The 16,354-nt window shown below is 46.9% G+C and overlaps 1 protein-coding gene across 3 annotated transcripts in view; it reads right to left on the reverse strand.

Annotated features, from left to right (window-relative positions):
• Window positions 1-340: 340 nt before the first annotated feature.
• LOC112865290 (beta-galactosidase-1-like protein 2) overlaps window positions 341-16,354 on the reverse strand; it is a 57,306-nt gene continuing 41,292 nt past the window's right edge. For all 3 annotated transcript variants that reach the window (XM_086678627.1, XM_025928340.2, XM_086678628.1), the window contains 12 exons: window positions 12,878-12,948; window positions 9,710-9,794; window positions 7,743-7,880; window positions 6,857-6,937; window positions 6,350-6,456; window positions 5,557-5,697; window positions 5,190-5,261; window positions 4,847-4,925; window positions 2,591-2,678; window positions 2,200-2,311; window positions 1,645-1,761; window positions 341-1,369 (listed from right to left, as the gene is read on the reverse strand). In XM_086678627.1, the coding sequence (XP_086534753.1) occupies window positions 1,283-1,369; window positions 1,645-1,761; window positions 2,200-2,311; window positions 2,591-2,678; window positions 4,847-4,925; window positions 5,190-5,261; window positions 5,557-5,697; window positions 6,350-6,456; window positions 6,857-6,937; window positions 7,743-7,880; window positions 9,710-9,794; window positions 12,878-12,948 (1,178 nt within the window). In that variant the 3' untranslated portion in view covers window positions 341-1,282. The remainder of the gene's footprint in view (window positions 1,370-1,644; window positions 1,762-2,199; window positions 2,312-2,590; window positions 2,679-4,846; window positions 4,926-5,189; window positions 5,262-5,556; window positions 5,698-6,349; window positions 6,457-6,856; window positions 6,938-7,742; window positions 7,881-9,709; window positions 9,795-12,877; window positions 12,949-16,354) is intronic.

Raw genomic sequence — 16,354 nt, forward strand, 5'->3', positions numbered from 1 at the left:
TCCAGATGTTATTCGTGAGGAAAACTCACCCTCTGTAGCTAACTCACATGTCGAGCTCTTGGCTATCTAGCAGATTCTTGCAACTGCCCACCAGCACCAGAGTGAATATGTACTTGACTTCTCCTCTCCAAGGGCACTAGCAATCCACAATGACATGTCAGGCAGAATGAAGGTCAGGAGGGAGGTGGTAAGGAGCCAGGAGTTAGATCATCCACTAACTAGGTAAACTCAGGGTCTAGATTCTCAGTGCCAGATAGACTAAATGGGCGCCTGACACCACAATGCCTTTGCCTGTGGTAAACAGGGGCACAGATGGGATCAGAAATATCACTAAAAAGGGTTTGATTCAACTCTTGCTTTATTGCAATTCAGGACAGTGAACCTAAGCCCAACCAGTGGACTTGATCCCTAGAACAAGCACCTCAAATTTGGACAGACAGTTGCAAAGGAAGACTGGCTCTCCTCCCTCCTGCTTAGTTACAAGGATTGAAGGAGAGACTGAGCCGGAAGCAAGGTCTGGTCTAGGCTTGCAGGCCCCGTGGTTACACCAACATAGCAGGGAGGCTCCCTGCCCAAGCCACTGGAGCTGGGCCCTCATATTGGGGTGTGGTTTCTTCTAGGGCCTGCATTCCCTCCTCAGCTGATGTTCCTTCTCATCAAGTAAAACCAGAAATATTCTCTAATTCAGGCTGAGTATTTCTGTTTCTCCTAAGCTTGGCTTGTCATCCTGTCAGATGCAGTTAAAGTGGAAAGGAAAAGAAGAAGATGTGTGTGTCTCTCAAATGGAGCTTCTTCCAGAATCCCAGAGAGAGGTGAGACATCCACCCCCTTCCCCATTCTATACAAATGGTGACAAACCTTCTATTTCAGAAATGAAAAGGGGCCATGAGGGCCATGCTGAGTGCAGGTGAGAACATCATAGAAGCAAACCTCATTACGTGGAGATATGATGAGACATTCCCACCCCCCAGAGAGACATCCCTCTGTCCTCTCCCAAAGAGCAGGAAAGTAGAAAGGTGCCATCAACAAAGCCCAGTCAAGAAGCCACTTAGGTAAGAAGAGGGTCCCTCCCTCCTATTCCACTTCTCTTCTTCAGTTCTTCCAAGTTTAGGGCCTTGAATTAAAGTAGGGGGCAGAGCTGTAGCCCCCGTGGCTGCCTGAGAATGTTACTTAAGGAAACTCTCCCACATGGGAGAGTGTCAGGGAGCAGAGCACCAGGCCTTGCTCAGCTGGGAGGACAGTGGTGCTCTCCTGCTTCCAGGGGGCGTAGGAGCGGTGCTGCTCAATCAAGGTACTGGTTCCTGCCTAGGTGGGGTGTTTCAGTGAACTGTATCACAGGGCCTGCCATCTTCTCCTCGAAAACAATGACCTGGGAGAGAGAAGGGCTGGTGTATGACAGTAGCCGAGGTTTGTCTTGGAGCCAGATGAGGGTGCCTTAGGGGAAGGGATTGAGAAGCAGGCTGGAAGGAATGGGGACCCACAACTCATCAGCACCAAGGAGGAATACAGAAGGAGCTGGCTAAACCTTCTGCCCCCCCTCTCCTGCCCTAACCAACCTTAATAGACTGTCACCCGCAGCCCCCAGGGAAACAGTGTGATACTGGGGAGGGCTGGGACAAGGGAAGGACTTGCAAGTGTTCCCACCTGGTTGATGCCTTGATCCAACCAGGCACCTGGGAGGTAGAGGGTCTCCTGGGGTCCGATGTTCCAGTAGCGTCCAAGGTTTTGGCCATTGATGAATACAACCCCCTTCTCCCAGCCCTTTAAGCAGAGTGGGAAAGTGGTTAGTTTACCATGAAAGGCACTGAATATAAAGTCACATGAGAAGACAGAGATGGACACATGTCTTGCATTCTTCTCTCAGCTTCCAAGATATCAGTATGAATGGATATTTTAACAGTCATGAGGTTAACACATGGGGTATTCTATCTCCTGTGTCCACTAGCTCTAAGCCTCCCCAGCAAGGCACCCAAGCTCAGACCTGGACCCTAAGAAGTATCACCAGGTGGTTCTTCTGCTTTGAGTCCACTCCCCCTCTCCAGGGAGGCCCCAGAGACCCTTCAGAGAGGGCAACACAAAGACAGAGACTCTCTGGGTGCAGGTGATATAGAAGGCTCCAGCAAGGGCAAGTACAGGGGCTTGGGCTCAGAGCCCTCGGAGGGAAGACTGGAGAACCCAGGCAGTAAGGGGACTACAAACCTCCAGCTTCATGAAGGTGTCAAAAGGGGAAAGGGAAATTGACAAGACACCCAAAAAGAAAGCAGGGAACGTAGGTACTGCAGGGATAGGGCTCCATTTGTCGACGCTGAACCTATGAACAGAAGACAAGAAAGAAGAAGGGCACATTCTCAGATCTGGACCCTATCCCGCACTCAATCACAAAGGCATCCCAAATTTTCACCACCTGTTAACAGCATATCATGGAAATTCCCCAGTCTTTAGCGTTGGTACTGCCCCTACCCTGAGCAAGCTGCTCTGAGCTCTGGGTCTGTTTACATGTGATTGGGAGGAGCTAGGCCAGAGCAGGGCCTTCCTGGCTCTTATTACATGCTATCCATGGGTACACACACTTCATGGGGTCAGGACTCACCTCTGAAAGAAGCTCTTTTTCATATCCAAGCTGTAGATTCTGAATTTTTTCAAGGGAGAATCATTCAGATAGATATTTCCAATTAAACCTGTTGGAAGAAGCCAAGGAAACATGAATAAGGCCAAAAGAAGGGGCACAGCTGACCCAGCTAAGGCCCAGCGCATACATGGAGAGTTTCTGGAAAGTTCAAGTGAAAATTCCTCCAGAAGTATATACTCCCTACAGTATATACTACAGAGCTCTTCACGTGGTATAAAACCTCCTCTAGAAATCCCAAAGGAGAGAAGAGTTAGTAATAGCAATATTTGCCAGGCCTTCTCTGGGACTTGCATGGAAGAGTACATCTAAGGGCAATGACAGAGCTGAGAATGTCATAGGGTGAGAACAGTCTCTGGTCTCTCTCTGAAGGGGAAACTCCCTTTTGAGTATGAGAATTCCAACACAATAAAATGAAGCCCAGTGGGCAAATGATCAAGAGGTCACAACAGTTCTAACTTAGCTTCAAGGTCAGATTCAGTGGTGTCCCAAACTAAACAGACCTAATAACTCAGCCAGAAATCTTCTATATGGCCTAGGATTAAGGATATATTGTTTAAGTATTTGAATTGTGAACAGATGGCAATATGATTTGGGCATCTGAGTCTGAGGACCCATGCACACTTTTGCATAGTGATTAACTAGTGCCTGGGGGGAGGAGCCATCGATGTTGGTCCTGGAGCAGCTTCCAAGGTCCTCATAATCATGGAGCTGCTGAGTTTCTGAAGAGGGATTGTGAATAGGCTTGGGACTGTAAACAGGTTCCATGGAGCCTGTGGACTCTTAAATTGCAGGTACAGGTGTATGTGGGGGTAGGTCTATGACTTAAAAACACTGAACTGCTCCAGGGGTAAGAACTCCACAGTGAGTCCAAGGCACATCTTAATCAGGGACCTGGGAGGCAAAGACTGGGAACAGGGTCATGCTGGCAATCCCTTCCTGTCCCCAGGAGAGCAAAGGAAGTGAAGATGGGCCTGGAGATGGAGCTCCTTGGAGGAAGAAGCTGAGATCCAGAGAGTAACACCGGGGGGATTGCTTAGGGGAAAAGGAAGGTAAGCCTGGACAATGCTAGAAGCAACTGTGAGGCCTATCCAGAGAGGGCCAATCCCCAGGACCCAAGAAGCCCCCAATGGCTGGGCCACAGTGCTTCCCTGGCAGGCAGGAAAGGGATGCACAAACTTCCTCATTACAAAGGCAAACAGCCATGAGAGTTGGGAGGTCACCAGTGTCCCTTACAGTAGTAGGATTTATTTGTCTGAATTCTTATGTCACAACTTACATGAAACCACCCACATTTTGACAGATGAAAAGGAAGAGGCACATTTAAGCATAGAAGGTTTAGAAGACCAGGAAAAATAGAGGCATCTGGGTGGCTCAGTTTGCTGAGAATCCGACTCTTGATTTCAGCTCAGGTCATGATCTGACAGTCATGAGATCAAGCCCACGTCAGGTTCCATGCCAGGCATGGAGCCTGCTTGGGATTCTCTCTCTCCTTCTGCCCCTCCCCCACCTCTCTCAGCCTCTTTCAAAAAACAAACAAACAAACAACCCAGGAAAAATAACATGAATTGGTAAAATATTCCTAGGGGAGCATACCATCAAGAGCATTTGTTTACTGTATGTACTAACTCCTCCTCCCCACCACAAATGAGATCATCAATGGATTTCCAAGGTGGATCAAGAAAAGAAATTGAGTGTGAAGATCCAAGAAGGCAAGGGTCCTATGCCATTTTTCGATTTCTGGGGATCCCCTTCCTTAAGTCTCACCACCCCCACCCCACCCCAAGCAGATTATCCCCTGATAAAGCAGACTGCAGCCCAGAGAGATGTGGAAAGGCTGGCTCAGTGTTTCCTGTGTGTTCACCATGGACATGTGGACAACATGCATAGGAAAGAGGTCAGAACCCAGGTGGGACTTTCAGGCCCACATCCACCTCCCTCCAGTGGGCCTCCATGACTCAGCTCCCTCCAATGGCCCTCTGCAACCCACCTGTCTCCAATAGGACTCTACAAACCTCTTCCTTCCAATGGGCCTCCATGACCCACCTGCCTTCAATGGGTTTCCACAATGGGCTCCCTCCAAAGGGCTACAATGGGCTACAATGACTCTACCTCATGAGAGTCAGCCTCCATGAACTTCTGGCATGCTGGTATGAAGAAAATATAGCCAGGCACTGCTAAGCACTAGAAGCTCTTCTCTTAGCACATGCTATGACCCACCTTTGCGCTGGTCATCAATATTATCCCCGTAGTTGACTCGCCCACGATTCTCCACCAAGATCCTCAGCCTGGTGTAACCCTGCCAGGAACATAGTGGTTGATGATGACTGCCTGATTACCCAGCCATAAGATTTCTTTGTGGAACCCCAATTATTCCCTGAACTCTGAGGATGGAGGTGAAAAAGTACCCACTGATCAGATACCAATGCTCTTCCCTTCTTGCCATCAGCAGCTCTGTGATTAAGAAGGCTCCCATCTTCTAGGTCTTCCTCTTTGACTCCCACCAAACCTATTCAGGAAGCAGCTGGTGCTAGCCATTACCCAGCTCCCCAGAATAACAAACCTGGATCAAGGGAATAACGATCTTCTGCTTTTCATAGTCCAAGAATCCTATAGACACTGTGTTCACAAATACCTGCCAAAGGAACAGACAGAAAGCATCCATGGGTCCACAGGAGAGTGGCATAAGAGGAATTTCTGCTAAGCAAAGAAAGGGGTAATATTATGTGTGTGTGGTGAATATGGGTGTTAGCCAGGCATAGGAGGAAAAATGGGCATTAGCCCATGATTGTAGTTGAAAAAGACAATGATGGGCCATTTCTACACACTGGTACCAGGCAGATACATGAAGACTCAGGAGAGAGAGTCAGATGTATATGGTAGGGCTGGATGACTACAAGGTCACAGGAATTAAGAGAAGACATTCCTACCTGTCCCCGGTCACGCACAAGACCACTAAGGACACCTGATGAAGCAATGGTAGTCTCATACAGAGTGTACCCAAATGACTGTCCATTTCCATTGTTTATTGGCAGGTTCTCCATATTGACTGGTTTTTCAGAATTGACTGGCTGTAGAGAGAAGAGTCGGGAAAGATGCAGACTAGGCAGAGGAGAAAAGAGGCACAAATTTCATCCTGAGGCTTCTCGGGGAGTGTGGAGTAGCAGACAGATCCTACCTGGGGCTGGCTGTGGGGCAAGGGGCCCTCTAGCCTTTTCTACTAGTTTGACTTCTCATTACACAAACATGGGGAGCCAGTCCTGCCAACTGGTTCTCCAACCTCCAAAGTTCTGATTTTGACTTATCACATTAACCCATGGCTATCCAGGGTCACGCGTGTGTGTGAAGGCAATGGAATGAAGCCCAGCAATGTATCAGACCTGTGGCCTTTCAAACCACCACCATTGCTGCATCACAGCACCCCCCTGAGTCAGCTCCAGGGTGCACCCTATTCTCAGAGAGGGATAGAGCCCACTCACAGGCCTCCTCACCTCCTCTCTGTCCACCCAGGCTGGAGAAAAAGACTTCCTACTGTGTTACCCAGTTTTTCTTCAAGTTCTTTTTGTTCCTTCCCACTTCATACCCTAGCAAAAGTCTGTTCTCTTAACTCTGAGCTCTAACGTCATAAAACAGACCTCAAAGCTATCAAGCATTTTTTACCCCTCCACAGCCCTGCTTGCCCACCTAGCAACTGCCCTGGATTCTCTACCCTGCTGCACTCACCTCCTCCATGTACTGCAGGGCATCCCACAGTGACAGGTAAAAATTCAGGCTCAAGGGCTCATATGCAATCTTGGGAAGAAGGTCAGGCTGGGGAGGGAGAGGTACACCTGCAACACAGACAAGAGGGCCATCCCAAAAAGTCATTGCCTCCTCCAGCCTCCCTAGCCACTGGCTCTTGTCCACAGCCCAGTGTGATCCTTTATTCTGGAGCCAAGATGTAAACAGTCTTAGACTGCCTGATTCCCACTGGGAAGGTAATGTGGGGGCGGGGGTGCAGGGGACTTTCTCATACCCTCAGGAGTCTTACTGCCCAGAGAACAGATGAAGCTGCAAGCACACAAACTATGATGAAAACAGTTTCTCAAACTTGCCTGTCCTTGTCTAGGGACATTCTTGCACATAGGTCAACTGGGGTTTAGGTGGGATAGTGAAGAAGTAACTCTTTAGGGGTCTCAGAGCACAAGTAAGGGCCCAAATAGGTGCTCAAGTCTGCTGACTGCCAGGTACCTGAGATGGAGCCAAAGAAACTTCGGAGCTTGAAGTATTTAGCTGTGTAATCCCCCGCCTCTGTCAGCACAGCATCGTAGTCTGCAAGACACCAGGACACTGTCACTTGTCACCTGTATCACAGGACAGTGTCCGCAGCAGAAAAAAAGAGAAAGGAGGGGCGCCTGGGTGGCGCAGTCGGTTAAGCGTCCGACTTCAGCCAGGTCACGATCTCGCGGTCCGTGAGTTCGAGCCCCGCGTCGGGCTCTGGGCTGATGGCTCAGAGCCTGGAGCCTGTTTCCGATTCTGTGTCTCCCTCTCTCTCTGCCCCTCCCCCGTTCATGCTCTGTCTCTCTCTGTCCCAAAAATAAAAATAAAAACGTTGAAAAAAAAATTAAAAAAAAAAAAAAAAAGAGAAAGGAGAAGCTGGAGTATAGAGGCAGGGTCTTTTTCTCAGTAATCTGGGAGGCAAAACACTTTTCGTGTGAGCCATCAGTCAGAATACAATAAATACTAAATACTATAAAGTGACACTAAAAGTGCCATGGCCATAGCATGACCCTCAATTTCCTGCATCTTGCCTACCTTCTGTGGACTCTCAACCTAAAGGGAATCAGAGGTCACACATCTCAAGGGCCTAAAGAGGCTGCCCTCATTGAAGAATCTGCCTTCACCCTGCCTGTGCCTCTCATTTCCAAAGGCTCACAGGCATGTCCATGGGCTTCCATCTCCTACTGCTCTAGAAATTTAAAAGTGACAATCCAGACAAAACTATCCCTTCCCCAGGCACTCTAGAGCCGAATGCATTAAAGGTGCCAGATGCTGCCCCTAAATGATTCTCCATAAAAAGCCCCAGACATGAAAATGTGGCATGTTCCAGGGAAGGCCAGTGTTGGGGACTACTTACCATAGCTGGTGACATCAGACTTATAGTCATGAAAATGCATGGCTCCATTTATGAAGCCAAAGTTGGTGCCTCCATGGAACATGTAGAGGTTGATGGAGGAGCCAGCATCGAGAATGGCAGACACTGTTTTTAAAACCTCTGCAGCAGGAGGGGAGAGAGGGGATGTGCAGAGCGAGTCAGAGATTGGGACAAGCCTCTCAGCTTTTCTGATCCCCCAACCCCATCAAATTCAACTCCATAGCTCTGCCCTTCAGCTTCCACTAGAACCGCAATCACAGAACATGAAGGGCATGAAGAGAAATGGGCCAGCACCACAGCGCCCCAGCTGCAGCCTTCCAGCTGTCGGTTCCACCATGTCCCTGATGACTACGATCAGAACAGTGTGCTGCTTGGGCTACCTCCACCCTTCTCAACCATTACTCACACTTGGAAAGATGCAAAAGACTGGACTCATAATTGGAGATGTTTAATTCTGATCACCTCCCCAATCCCACCTCTATGAGAAAATAAGCCAAAGATGTGAAAACATAACATCAAAGGAGAAATATCAAGTACTTTTATACACACACACACACACACACACACACACGTATTGGCAATCATATTGGAAAATATTAATTTTTTTTTAAAACTCAGTATTGATGAATCTGTGGGAAATAAGTATTCTTGTTTAATAATAGTAAGAATTGCTAACATCTTGCCAGAGTACATGTATACCGAAATGTATACTGAAACTTCATTCATGTAGCAATTCTATTGCTAGGAACTTAAGCTAGGAAAAATAATATGCCAGGTATGCAAAACTGGATGTTCAAGAATGTTCACTGCAATGGTGTTCAATTAACAAAAACCACTGGGGGGTGCCTGGGTGACTTAGGTGTTGAGCTCAGGAGTTGAGCATCCAACTCTTGAATTTGGCTCAGGTCATGCTCCTGGGGTCATGAGATCAAGTCCTTCATCAGGGGCCCTGCACGGAGCATTGGAACCTGCTTAAGATTCTCTCGCTCTCCCTCTCTCTCTCTCTCCCTGATCTCTAAAAAAAAAAAAAATTAATTAAAAATAAATTAAAAAAAACGAAAACCACTGGAAGCAACCTAAGTGTTCATCAATAAGAGAATGGCTAAATAAATCGTGTTTTAATCACCAACACCACAGGGTTCTTTGCATCCTTTAAAACAGTGATGGACTCTCTAATAGTGTGGAAGGCTCTCCATTTGTGTCAGTCACTGGCACAAGCAGGTAACACAGAGCAGATGTGACTGTATGTGTCCATATCTCTATCTGTGTGTGCGTACAGGGCTGCAGACAGAGATAGCAAACTGCTAGCACACTCTACAGCTGACCCTTGAACAACATGGGTTTGAGCTGTGCAGCTCCACTTATGTACACTTTTTTATAGTGCAGTGCTGTATTTTCTCTTCCATATGATTTTCTTAACAGCATTGTCTTCCCTCTAGCCTGCTTTGTTGTAATAATACAGTATATGATACATACCATGTACAAAATATGTGTTAATCAATTGTTCATGGTATCAGTAGGTTTTTGGTCAATAGCAGGCTATTAGTTATATTTGGGGTGAGTCAAAAGTTATACCCAGATTTCAACTGTGCAGGGGGTCAGCACCCTTAACCTGCACATTGTTCAACAGTCAACTGCATGTGTTTTCTCTGGGCTCTGGGATTTTTATTTCTTCTTTCTACATTTTCTGTATTTGCAGGATGTTTGCAATAGGCACACGTTATTTATCTAATACAGAAACATGATAAAGTACTGTTAAAAGTCCTACCATTCTCTTTAAATGTCAAGACAAATGACTCTGGACTATCAAGATCTGACTATTACATGCAGATAATCCCAGGAGCCTTGCACCCTACAGCTTATTTACATCAATTAGCAGGTTATTTGGAACTGATTTTTACTTTGTAGGTCAATACACATGGTGGATATAGGTACCATAAAGCACTCACCAGAAGAATCCAGGATGTTGTGTGGGCCTCCCCACGAGTCAAACCACCCGGTCCAGTACTCCATCACCATCTTGGGCTGAACCCTCTGGACACCACAAAATGAGAAGTTAGCTGGCCAAAAGAGGCAGAGGAGAGCTCTTCCTTCAGGGAAATCCTAGCCCCTCGACCCTCCCAACTCATCCCTGGCCACACACTCCTTGATTTAAGGTCTATCAAAAGCAGAGCACAGATGAGGACCAAATACACGAGCACCAGCTGAATCTCCACATGTGGCCTCCACACTTCAGGTGGAAAGTGGAACGAACTAACACAGTTGATGCAGGAGACCCTGCTGCCTTAATGTGGTTTTAATGTTGCATATGGTGCTAGTGAGAAAACACAGAAATGTGTGTTCAATGTTAGTCTGCATTAGAATTCAGCATGTGCTCCGAGAGTCTTTTCCTATATTGGTTTGCTTTCCAGGCCAAGCCAACCTTTGCCTATCCTCTCTCAGGGAAGGAGAATGTTATATCAGGATAATTCCATTTCTGAAGGGCACGCCGAGGATGCAGACCCCTCAGGTGCTGGAAGAGTCAGAGGGCTATAGAGTGGGCCCTTTCTTGAGATCTAGCTTAAACAAAAGTGTAAAACTGGACAAGAAAATCAGAGCACTATATAGCACACTTATTCACAGTTCAGGCGCTGCAGCCACAATAATTGGCTTCACACCTTGGCTAGGATGTTCAATAACAACTAAGTCTTTAATATTACCTCAGAGTACTGACTTTTCCATGGGAGTCCCCAGGAAGCAGAAATCATTCCCAGAGCCATGCTTTATTCTGCCATGTTTTCAGAAGAACCAGAGCATCTGAGGGAGGTGTAAGGACTAATTTGCTGCTGTTTCAGGTTTCCTACTAGAGATCCTTCCTCATTCATCCTCATTTATCAAGTACTTTCTCTGTTAGTGATGGCGTTACATTTAGAGGACAACACATACAGAGCAACAAAATCTGGTCCAGAATGATGGGGTAGATTTATTAACTTATGAGTAGAAGATATCAACCCCACCAGAGTAAAGGTCAAAGTAGTCACAACAATTTTTTTAGCAAGACTGGTGGTTTGGTTGTCTTTACAGCTGTCTCCCTCCCAAGAAGGGGATACACTATACCATGTTTAAGTCACTAAGGGAGAAGTAGATTCCAAGTGTCATATGTCAACAGTCTCCAGTGCCAGGAAGGGATTTCCCAACTTGAGGGTGCCAGGGCCAAGGTATGGGGGTATCTACCAGTGGCCCAGGTCACTGCCCCACACAATGTGGTGAAGAGCTAGAACTCTGCCTCAGTCAACTGTGCTATACTCCCTCACCAGTCACTTACTGGGTGCTCTATTTGTTATATAAATCTGTGCCCTTAACTGTAAAATGAGGAGACAGCTCACCTGGTTACTGGGAGAATTAAATGAGATATTACATGTACAGCCTTCAGCACATGATGCCTAGCACTTGGGAAGAGCTCAAGAAACCATCACTGGACATGGACATGAGGACCCAGCAAGGTTTTGACATCCCAAAGTAAGCAGAGCTGGAACTATCCTGTTTGAGTATTCAAAGCAGACTTTGATCTAAGTCCTCTTCCTTGAGGAAAACAGACATCCCTGAACTGTGGACAGAAAGGCCATTGGCAGTACCAGTCTGTCAGCAGGATGACCTGGCCTGGGTGCACAGGTGTGGGGCCGCTCTCTAAGGATGACTAGAAAGGAGCCAACATGAAGCCTTGCTATCCCAGGTGCTTTCCAAATATTACCTCATTTGATCCTCAACCCTATGAGAAGATACTACCATCATTCACACTTCACAGAAGAGGAAAGAGAAGCACAGAGAGATCACACTACAGAGTGGGCAGAGGGGAAGCTCACAAAATGCTATACCTGCCTTGGACAGCACTCAAGCACAATCCTACTCAGTTGCTGGGGAACTGTTTATTGGACACATATTTCCACAGGTAGGTCACAAACCCCATGAGGACACAGACCCTACTATCTTAGTTACTTCAGGGTAAGAGGGCCTAGCCACACTCTACATGCAGAGCAGACACTCAGTGAACACTGGAGGAAGGAAGGCAAGGAGAAACGGTCTGGACCCAGGCCCACCCAGACCTACTGTCTCTCCCCTGATCAGCCTAACAAAATCTCCCTGGGGTCAGTTCCCATCCTGCCCCATCTCTTCTCATTCCATTTGTCCCTCTAAACTCAAGTAGTAGCCACATCATACACATGGGCAGCCCTCATCTTCCACGGCTTCACACTTCCATGGTGACTTCAGATGGATGTGCCTTCGGATGCTACTTCTGCTCTACCAAACAAACAGGTGGGATGGAGAACAGCCCTACCATCTCTGTGGGCACCTATTCACGAGTGATATGAACACTCCAACAGCTCCACACTAGGCCTGGGATCAATGCCTACATCTAATAGGTGGTGACAATTTGGAGCATTCACACCCTTCAGTAAGACATGGTGAGAGATGGGGCCTCAGCTCTATGAATGGGCCATGGCCAGATTCCATCTGCCTCCTTAGGAAAGACAGACACATGAATTCTAGAGAAGAGAAATCAATCAGAATAGGATTTAACTGTAAATTCCCATCAACTTGAGAGATGTGGACTTATAGTTAGAAACTCTTTTCTCCTCTGACCTGGAATGGCTCAGGCCTCCCATCCTGCTGATGAAATAATCTTTCTAGGCCTAGAAACCTACAAGTTAAGGTCAGACACACAGTACAGGACAGGAAAGCATTTTTGTGGAGTCCACAGAATTCTAGTCCAGAGCTTCTATGAGCAAACTGAGCCTAGAGCTCCAAAAAGGGCCCCTTTCTCCAGAGGCAGGAAACCACATTCATGCATCAGTCTATATAGCAACAACTTAGAGAAACTTCTCCACTTCTACACTGCTATTCTGACTGGGGGTGTGGCAACATGGGGACAACAGGGGTTAGGAGCCACAGTGCAACAGGATGTCTGTGAGATGAAAGGCTGAGCGAGTCCTGAGTCCTTCTTCCCCTGTCCCAGAGCCCTGGGCATAGCTGCAGGTACCCCAAAACACCACACCTTCCTGACAGAGGTTCTACTTGACTCTAAGACTTCCTACACTCATGCCAAGCAGAGCAGGCAGCTGCTCCTGGGCCAGACTTACCTGGACACTTAAGAGAAAGTTGGTTAATAACTGCAACTCATGCTGTGACTGCAAGTTGATGGTGGCCAGCACTGTGAACGGCAAGCAGAAAAGAGAAAGGATTGTCTTAAAGCCAGGGAGACATTCTGAATTAACCATGACCTTTCCCAATTCATCAGCAAAATAAATTAACTAATCTTGACATTGTTTCCCACCTCCAATTAGAGTTAAGTTCCTGTGATGTCAGGAGATTTATCTTATTCATCTTGGAAACTCTACCACTCAGCACAGAGCTTACAGGGCAGTCACTCACGAGGCATCTGTTCTTGATTAATGTAATTTTTACAATGAGAGTGTGCATTTCTGTTAGTTATTCTTTTGGAGGAGCCGAGAGTCTGATGTTTATTTTGCACCTCAAGTATCTAGTGCAAGGTGATGATCTAAATGAAAACTCCTCTTTTATTCCTTAGATGAGGACTAATTTCGTATTCCATTCCATAATGTGTCCATTCTATAATTTAAAATTATATTTTAAATGGCACCAGTGAGGGGTGCTTGGATGACTTCGTTGGTTAAGCATCCAACTCTTGATTTTGGCTCAGGTCATGATCTCATGGTTCACGTGTTCGAGCCCTGCATCGGGCTCTGCACTGACAGCTCAGAGCCTGCTTGGCATTCTCTCTACAAACAAATAAACATTTAAAAATAATAATAAATGGCACCAGTGAAAGGTATGCTGGAGAAAGATGTGCTACATTTGGCTTGTGGCCATGGACCCTTTGGCCTACCCCAGCTGCAGAACTTGGCTCTGAGGCTCCTTGCCTGCCTGTTGTCCACCTGGACAGTAGGACTCAGAGGCACTGGGCTTGGTCTTAGCTCCAGTGGGTCTGGGAATACATGACAGAGACTGGGCCAGCCTGCCAAGCTGGCCACCCTGACACTGTCCTGTTGGACATAAGCCACTGATTACCAGTGATTAAAAATAAACAATAGCTGAGGCTCTAAGAGATTAAAACATTTGCTTCAAGGTCACACAATTGGTGAGCAGCAGACTAGGGTACAATCCCAGGCCCATCTGACACTGACCCATTGTCCTTGGATGTCACCATACTCCAGCAATCTACTGGATAAGACTCTATATCGAGACCCCTCGTCACATAAAGGAGAAACCTTGAAGACAAGAAGCCCGTCTGAAACTGAGCAGGCAAAAATCTCAGAAGTGAACAGGATTAGCATGGCTAACTGAACATAACAACTATCGCTAGCCTTCCTCACACTCCACTAAAATAAAAATGAAGGAATGCAAAAGTAGAAGTTTGTAAAAAACAAGACCTGAAGAGAAGACAAAGCAGAGAGGAAGTTTCAAGAAAATCTCAGAAGACTGCAAAGGGCAGCGGGTCAGTAAACGGCCTAGGAGAGTGAAAGAAGTTTCGACCACTCCCCACTTCCAGCCTAAGGACTTACCTGACGTCCCAGACACCATGCAGCCGGAGGACATCTCTGTCCCCTGCCTTACACACTCCTCAAGCCTCTTCCCCAGCTGCTTCCCCACTGGTGCCCAACCCCAGGGGACCACACTCTCCGGAAAAGCTGAGCCCGAGTGTCTCCAGGCTTGGAGGGATCTGTGCAGCAGAGTGTGGAGAGGTTTGCAGTGGGGCATAAGGGCCATCTCAGTCAGGGGATTCCTGCCCATTCCTCCTGCCTGACTCCAGCAACAGATCAAAGGATTCTTCTCTGGAAACACTTAAAAGCGCTAAAGAGATTATCTCCAAACACTGACATTTAAAGGCTTCCATCCTTTAAATAGCACACCCCGGCCCAACCCCTGCCCCAGCCTCTCCTGGCACTCATTGCCATGTGGCTGTTCAGTGCCTCCTCCTTCAACTGCTCAGACAAGAGCCAAACAATTGAGAAAAATCCCCTCGTGGAAGATTGAGCAGAACTGTTAAGTATTAAAAAAAAAAAAAAAAAAAATAGCACATTCTCAAAGCAAGGTAAGAAAGATACTGTCCATTTAAAAAGTATGTCCTTGGGGCATCTGAGTGGCTTGGTTGAGCAACCCACTTTGGCTCAGGTCATGATCTCACAGTTTGTGAGTTCGACCCCGCGTCGGGCTCTGTGCTCACAGCTCAGAGCCTGGAGCCTACTTCAGATTCTGTGTCTCCCCCTCTCTCTACCCCTCCCCTGCTCATGCTCTGTGTCTCTCTGTCTCTCAATAATAAATAAACGTTAAAAAAAAAAAAAAGTATGCCCTGAGAAAAGAAATATATTCAAGAAAATAAAATCCAGGAAATAAGAGAAAGATTACAGGACAGAAATTGAGGAAGTCATCCAGAATATGGAACTAAAGGGCAGAGATCAATCAAAAAGACAAGCAACTTAGATAATCGATATAAAAGCCCAATCTACAAATAACAGGAGTGACCAAAAGATCAGAAAAAAGAGGGAAAACATATCAAAAAAAAAAAAAAAAAGAAAGAAAGCACTGACTAGATGTCCCACTGACAACAACCACGACTGTTTCAATTCAAATGACTCACAAAAGTGCCACAAAAGGAAAAGAATCTCACACCAAAGAACATCATTGTGAAATACCAGAATACCAAGGATAAAGGAAAATCCTGTAATTTTGTAGAAATGGGAAGGAAAAAATATACACAGAGAACATATAAAAGAAGGATCAGGAAACAGAATGTGCCTGTACCTCATCAGTGACAGCGGGCGCTAGAAAATCAGGGAACAGTGCCTTCACAGTTCCAGAGAGAACCAGAGGTCAGCCTCAGGTAGAGCTCCATCAGGTCAGGGGCAGTGGGGTCTCAGACGCATCGGACTTGACACAGAATCTGATATATACAGATGTTTGAAACACAGTGTGACAGAAATTTGGAAGATCTTTGGTAAAGGTTTGTTTAAAAGAGAAGGGGGGGGGAACACCTAAAACTAATGTAATATTGTGTGTCAACTATGTGTGCGTCAACTTAAATTAAAAAAAAAAAAAACAATAAAAGAGAAAGGGGGAAGGGGGGAGATTTAAAAAATTGAAAGGAAAAGAGAATAAACAGGATAATTACACCGAAAGTGAAAACCAAGCAACCGAAAGTCAGCCAGTTCACAAATACTGCCCAGAATATGGCTCGCACCGTAGCGGGTGGGAAGGGCATTTCCACGTGGTAATGCAGGCACCAAGAAACCAACCAGAATTATGACGTAGCCACACCGCCAGGAACGCTGCGGACCCAGGTCTCGTACGGGGAGTGGAGGAGGAAGCCGCACTTCTGTGGCTTTATTTTTACACCTTGTGAATGTCTTACTTTAATTACATTTTTAACTAACTGAAAAAAGTCTTTCTGGGCAGCAAGCACGGCTCTGGAGGTCAGGGAGTTAGAAGACACCAGGAGGGGCTTGGCGGGGGCGGAGCCGGGGTTGGGGCGGGAAGGGCACGCCGAGGGCGGGGCCGGGGGGTGGGACCGGGAGGGGCACGGCGGGGGCGGAGCCAGG

The sequence above is a fragment of the Puma concolor genome, chromosome D1 (assembly GCF_028749965.1).
Source record: "Puma concolor isolate L17-30 chromosome D1, mPumCon1.1.hap2, whole genome shotgun sequence".
Classification (NCBI taxonomy): Eukaryota; Metazoa; Chordata; class Mammalia; order Carnivora; family Felidae; genus Puma; species Puma concolor.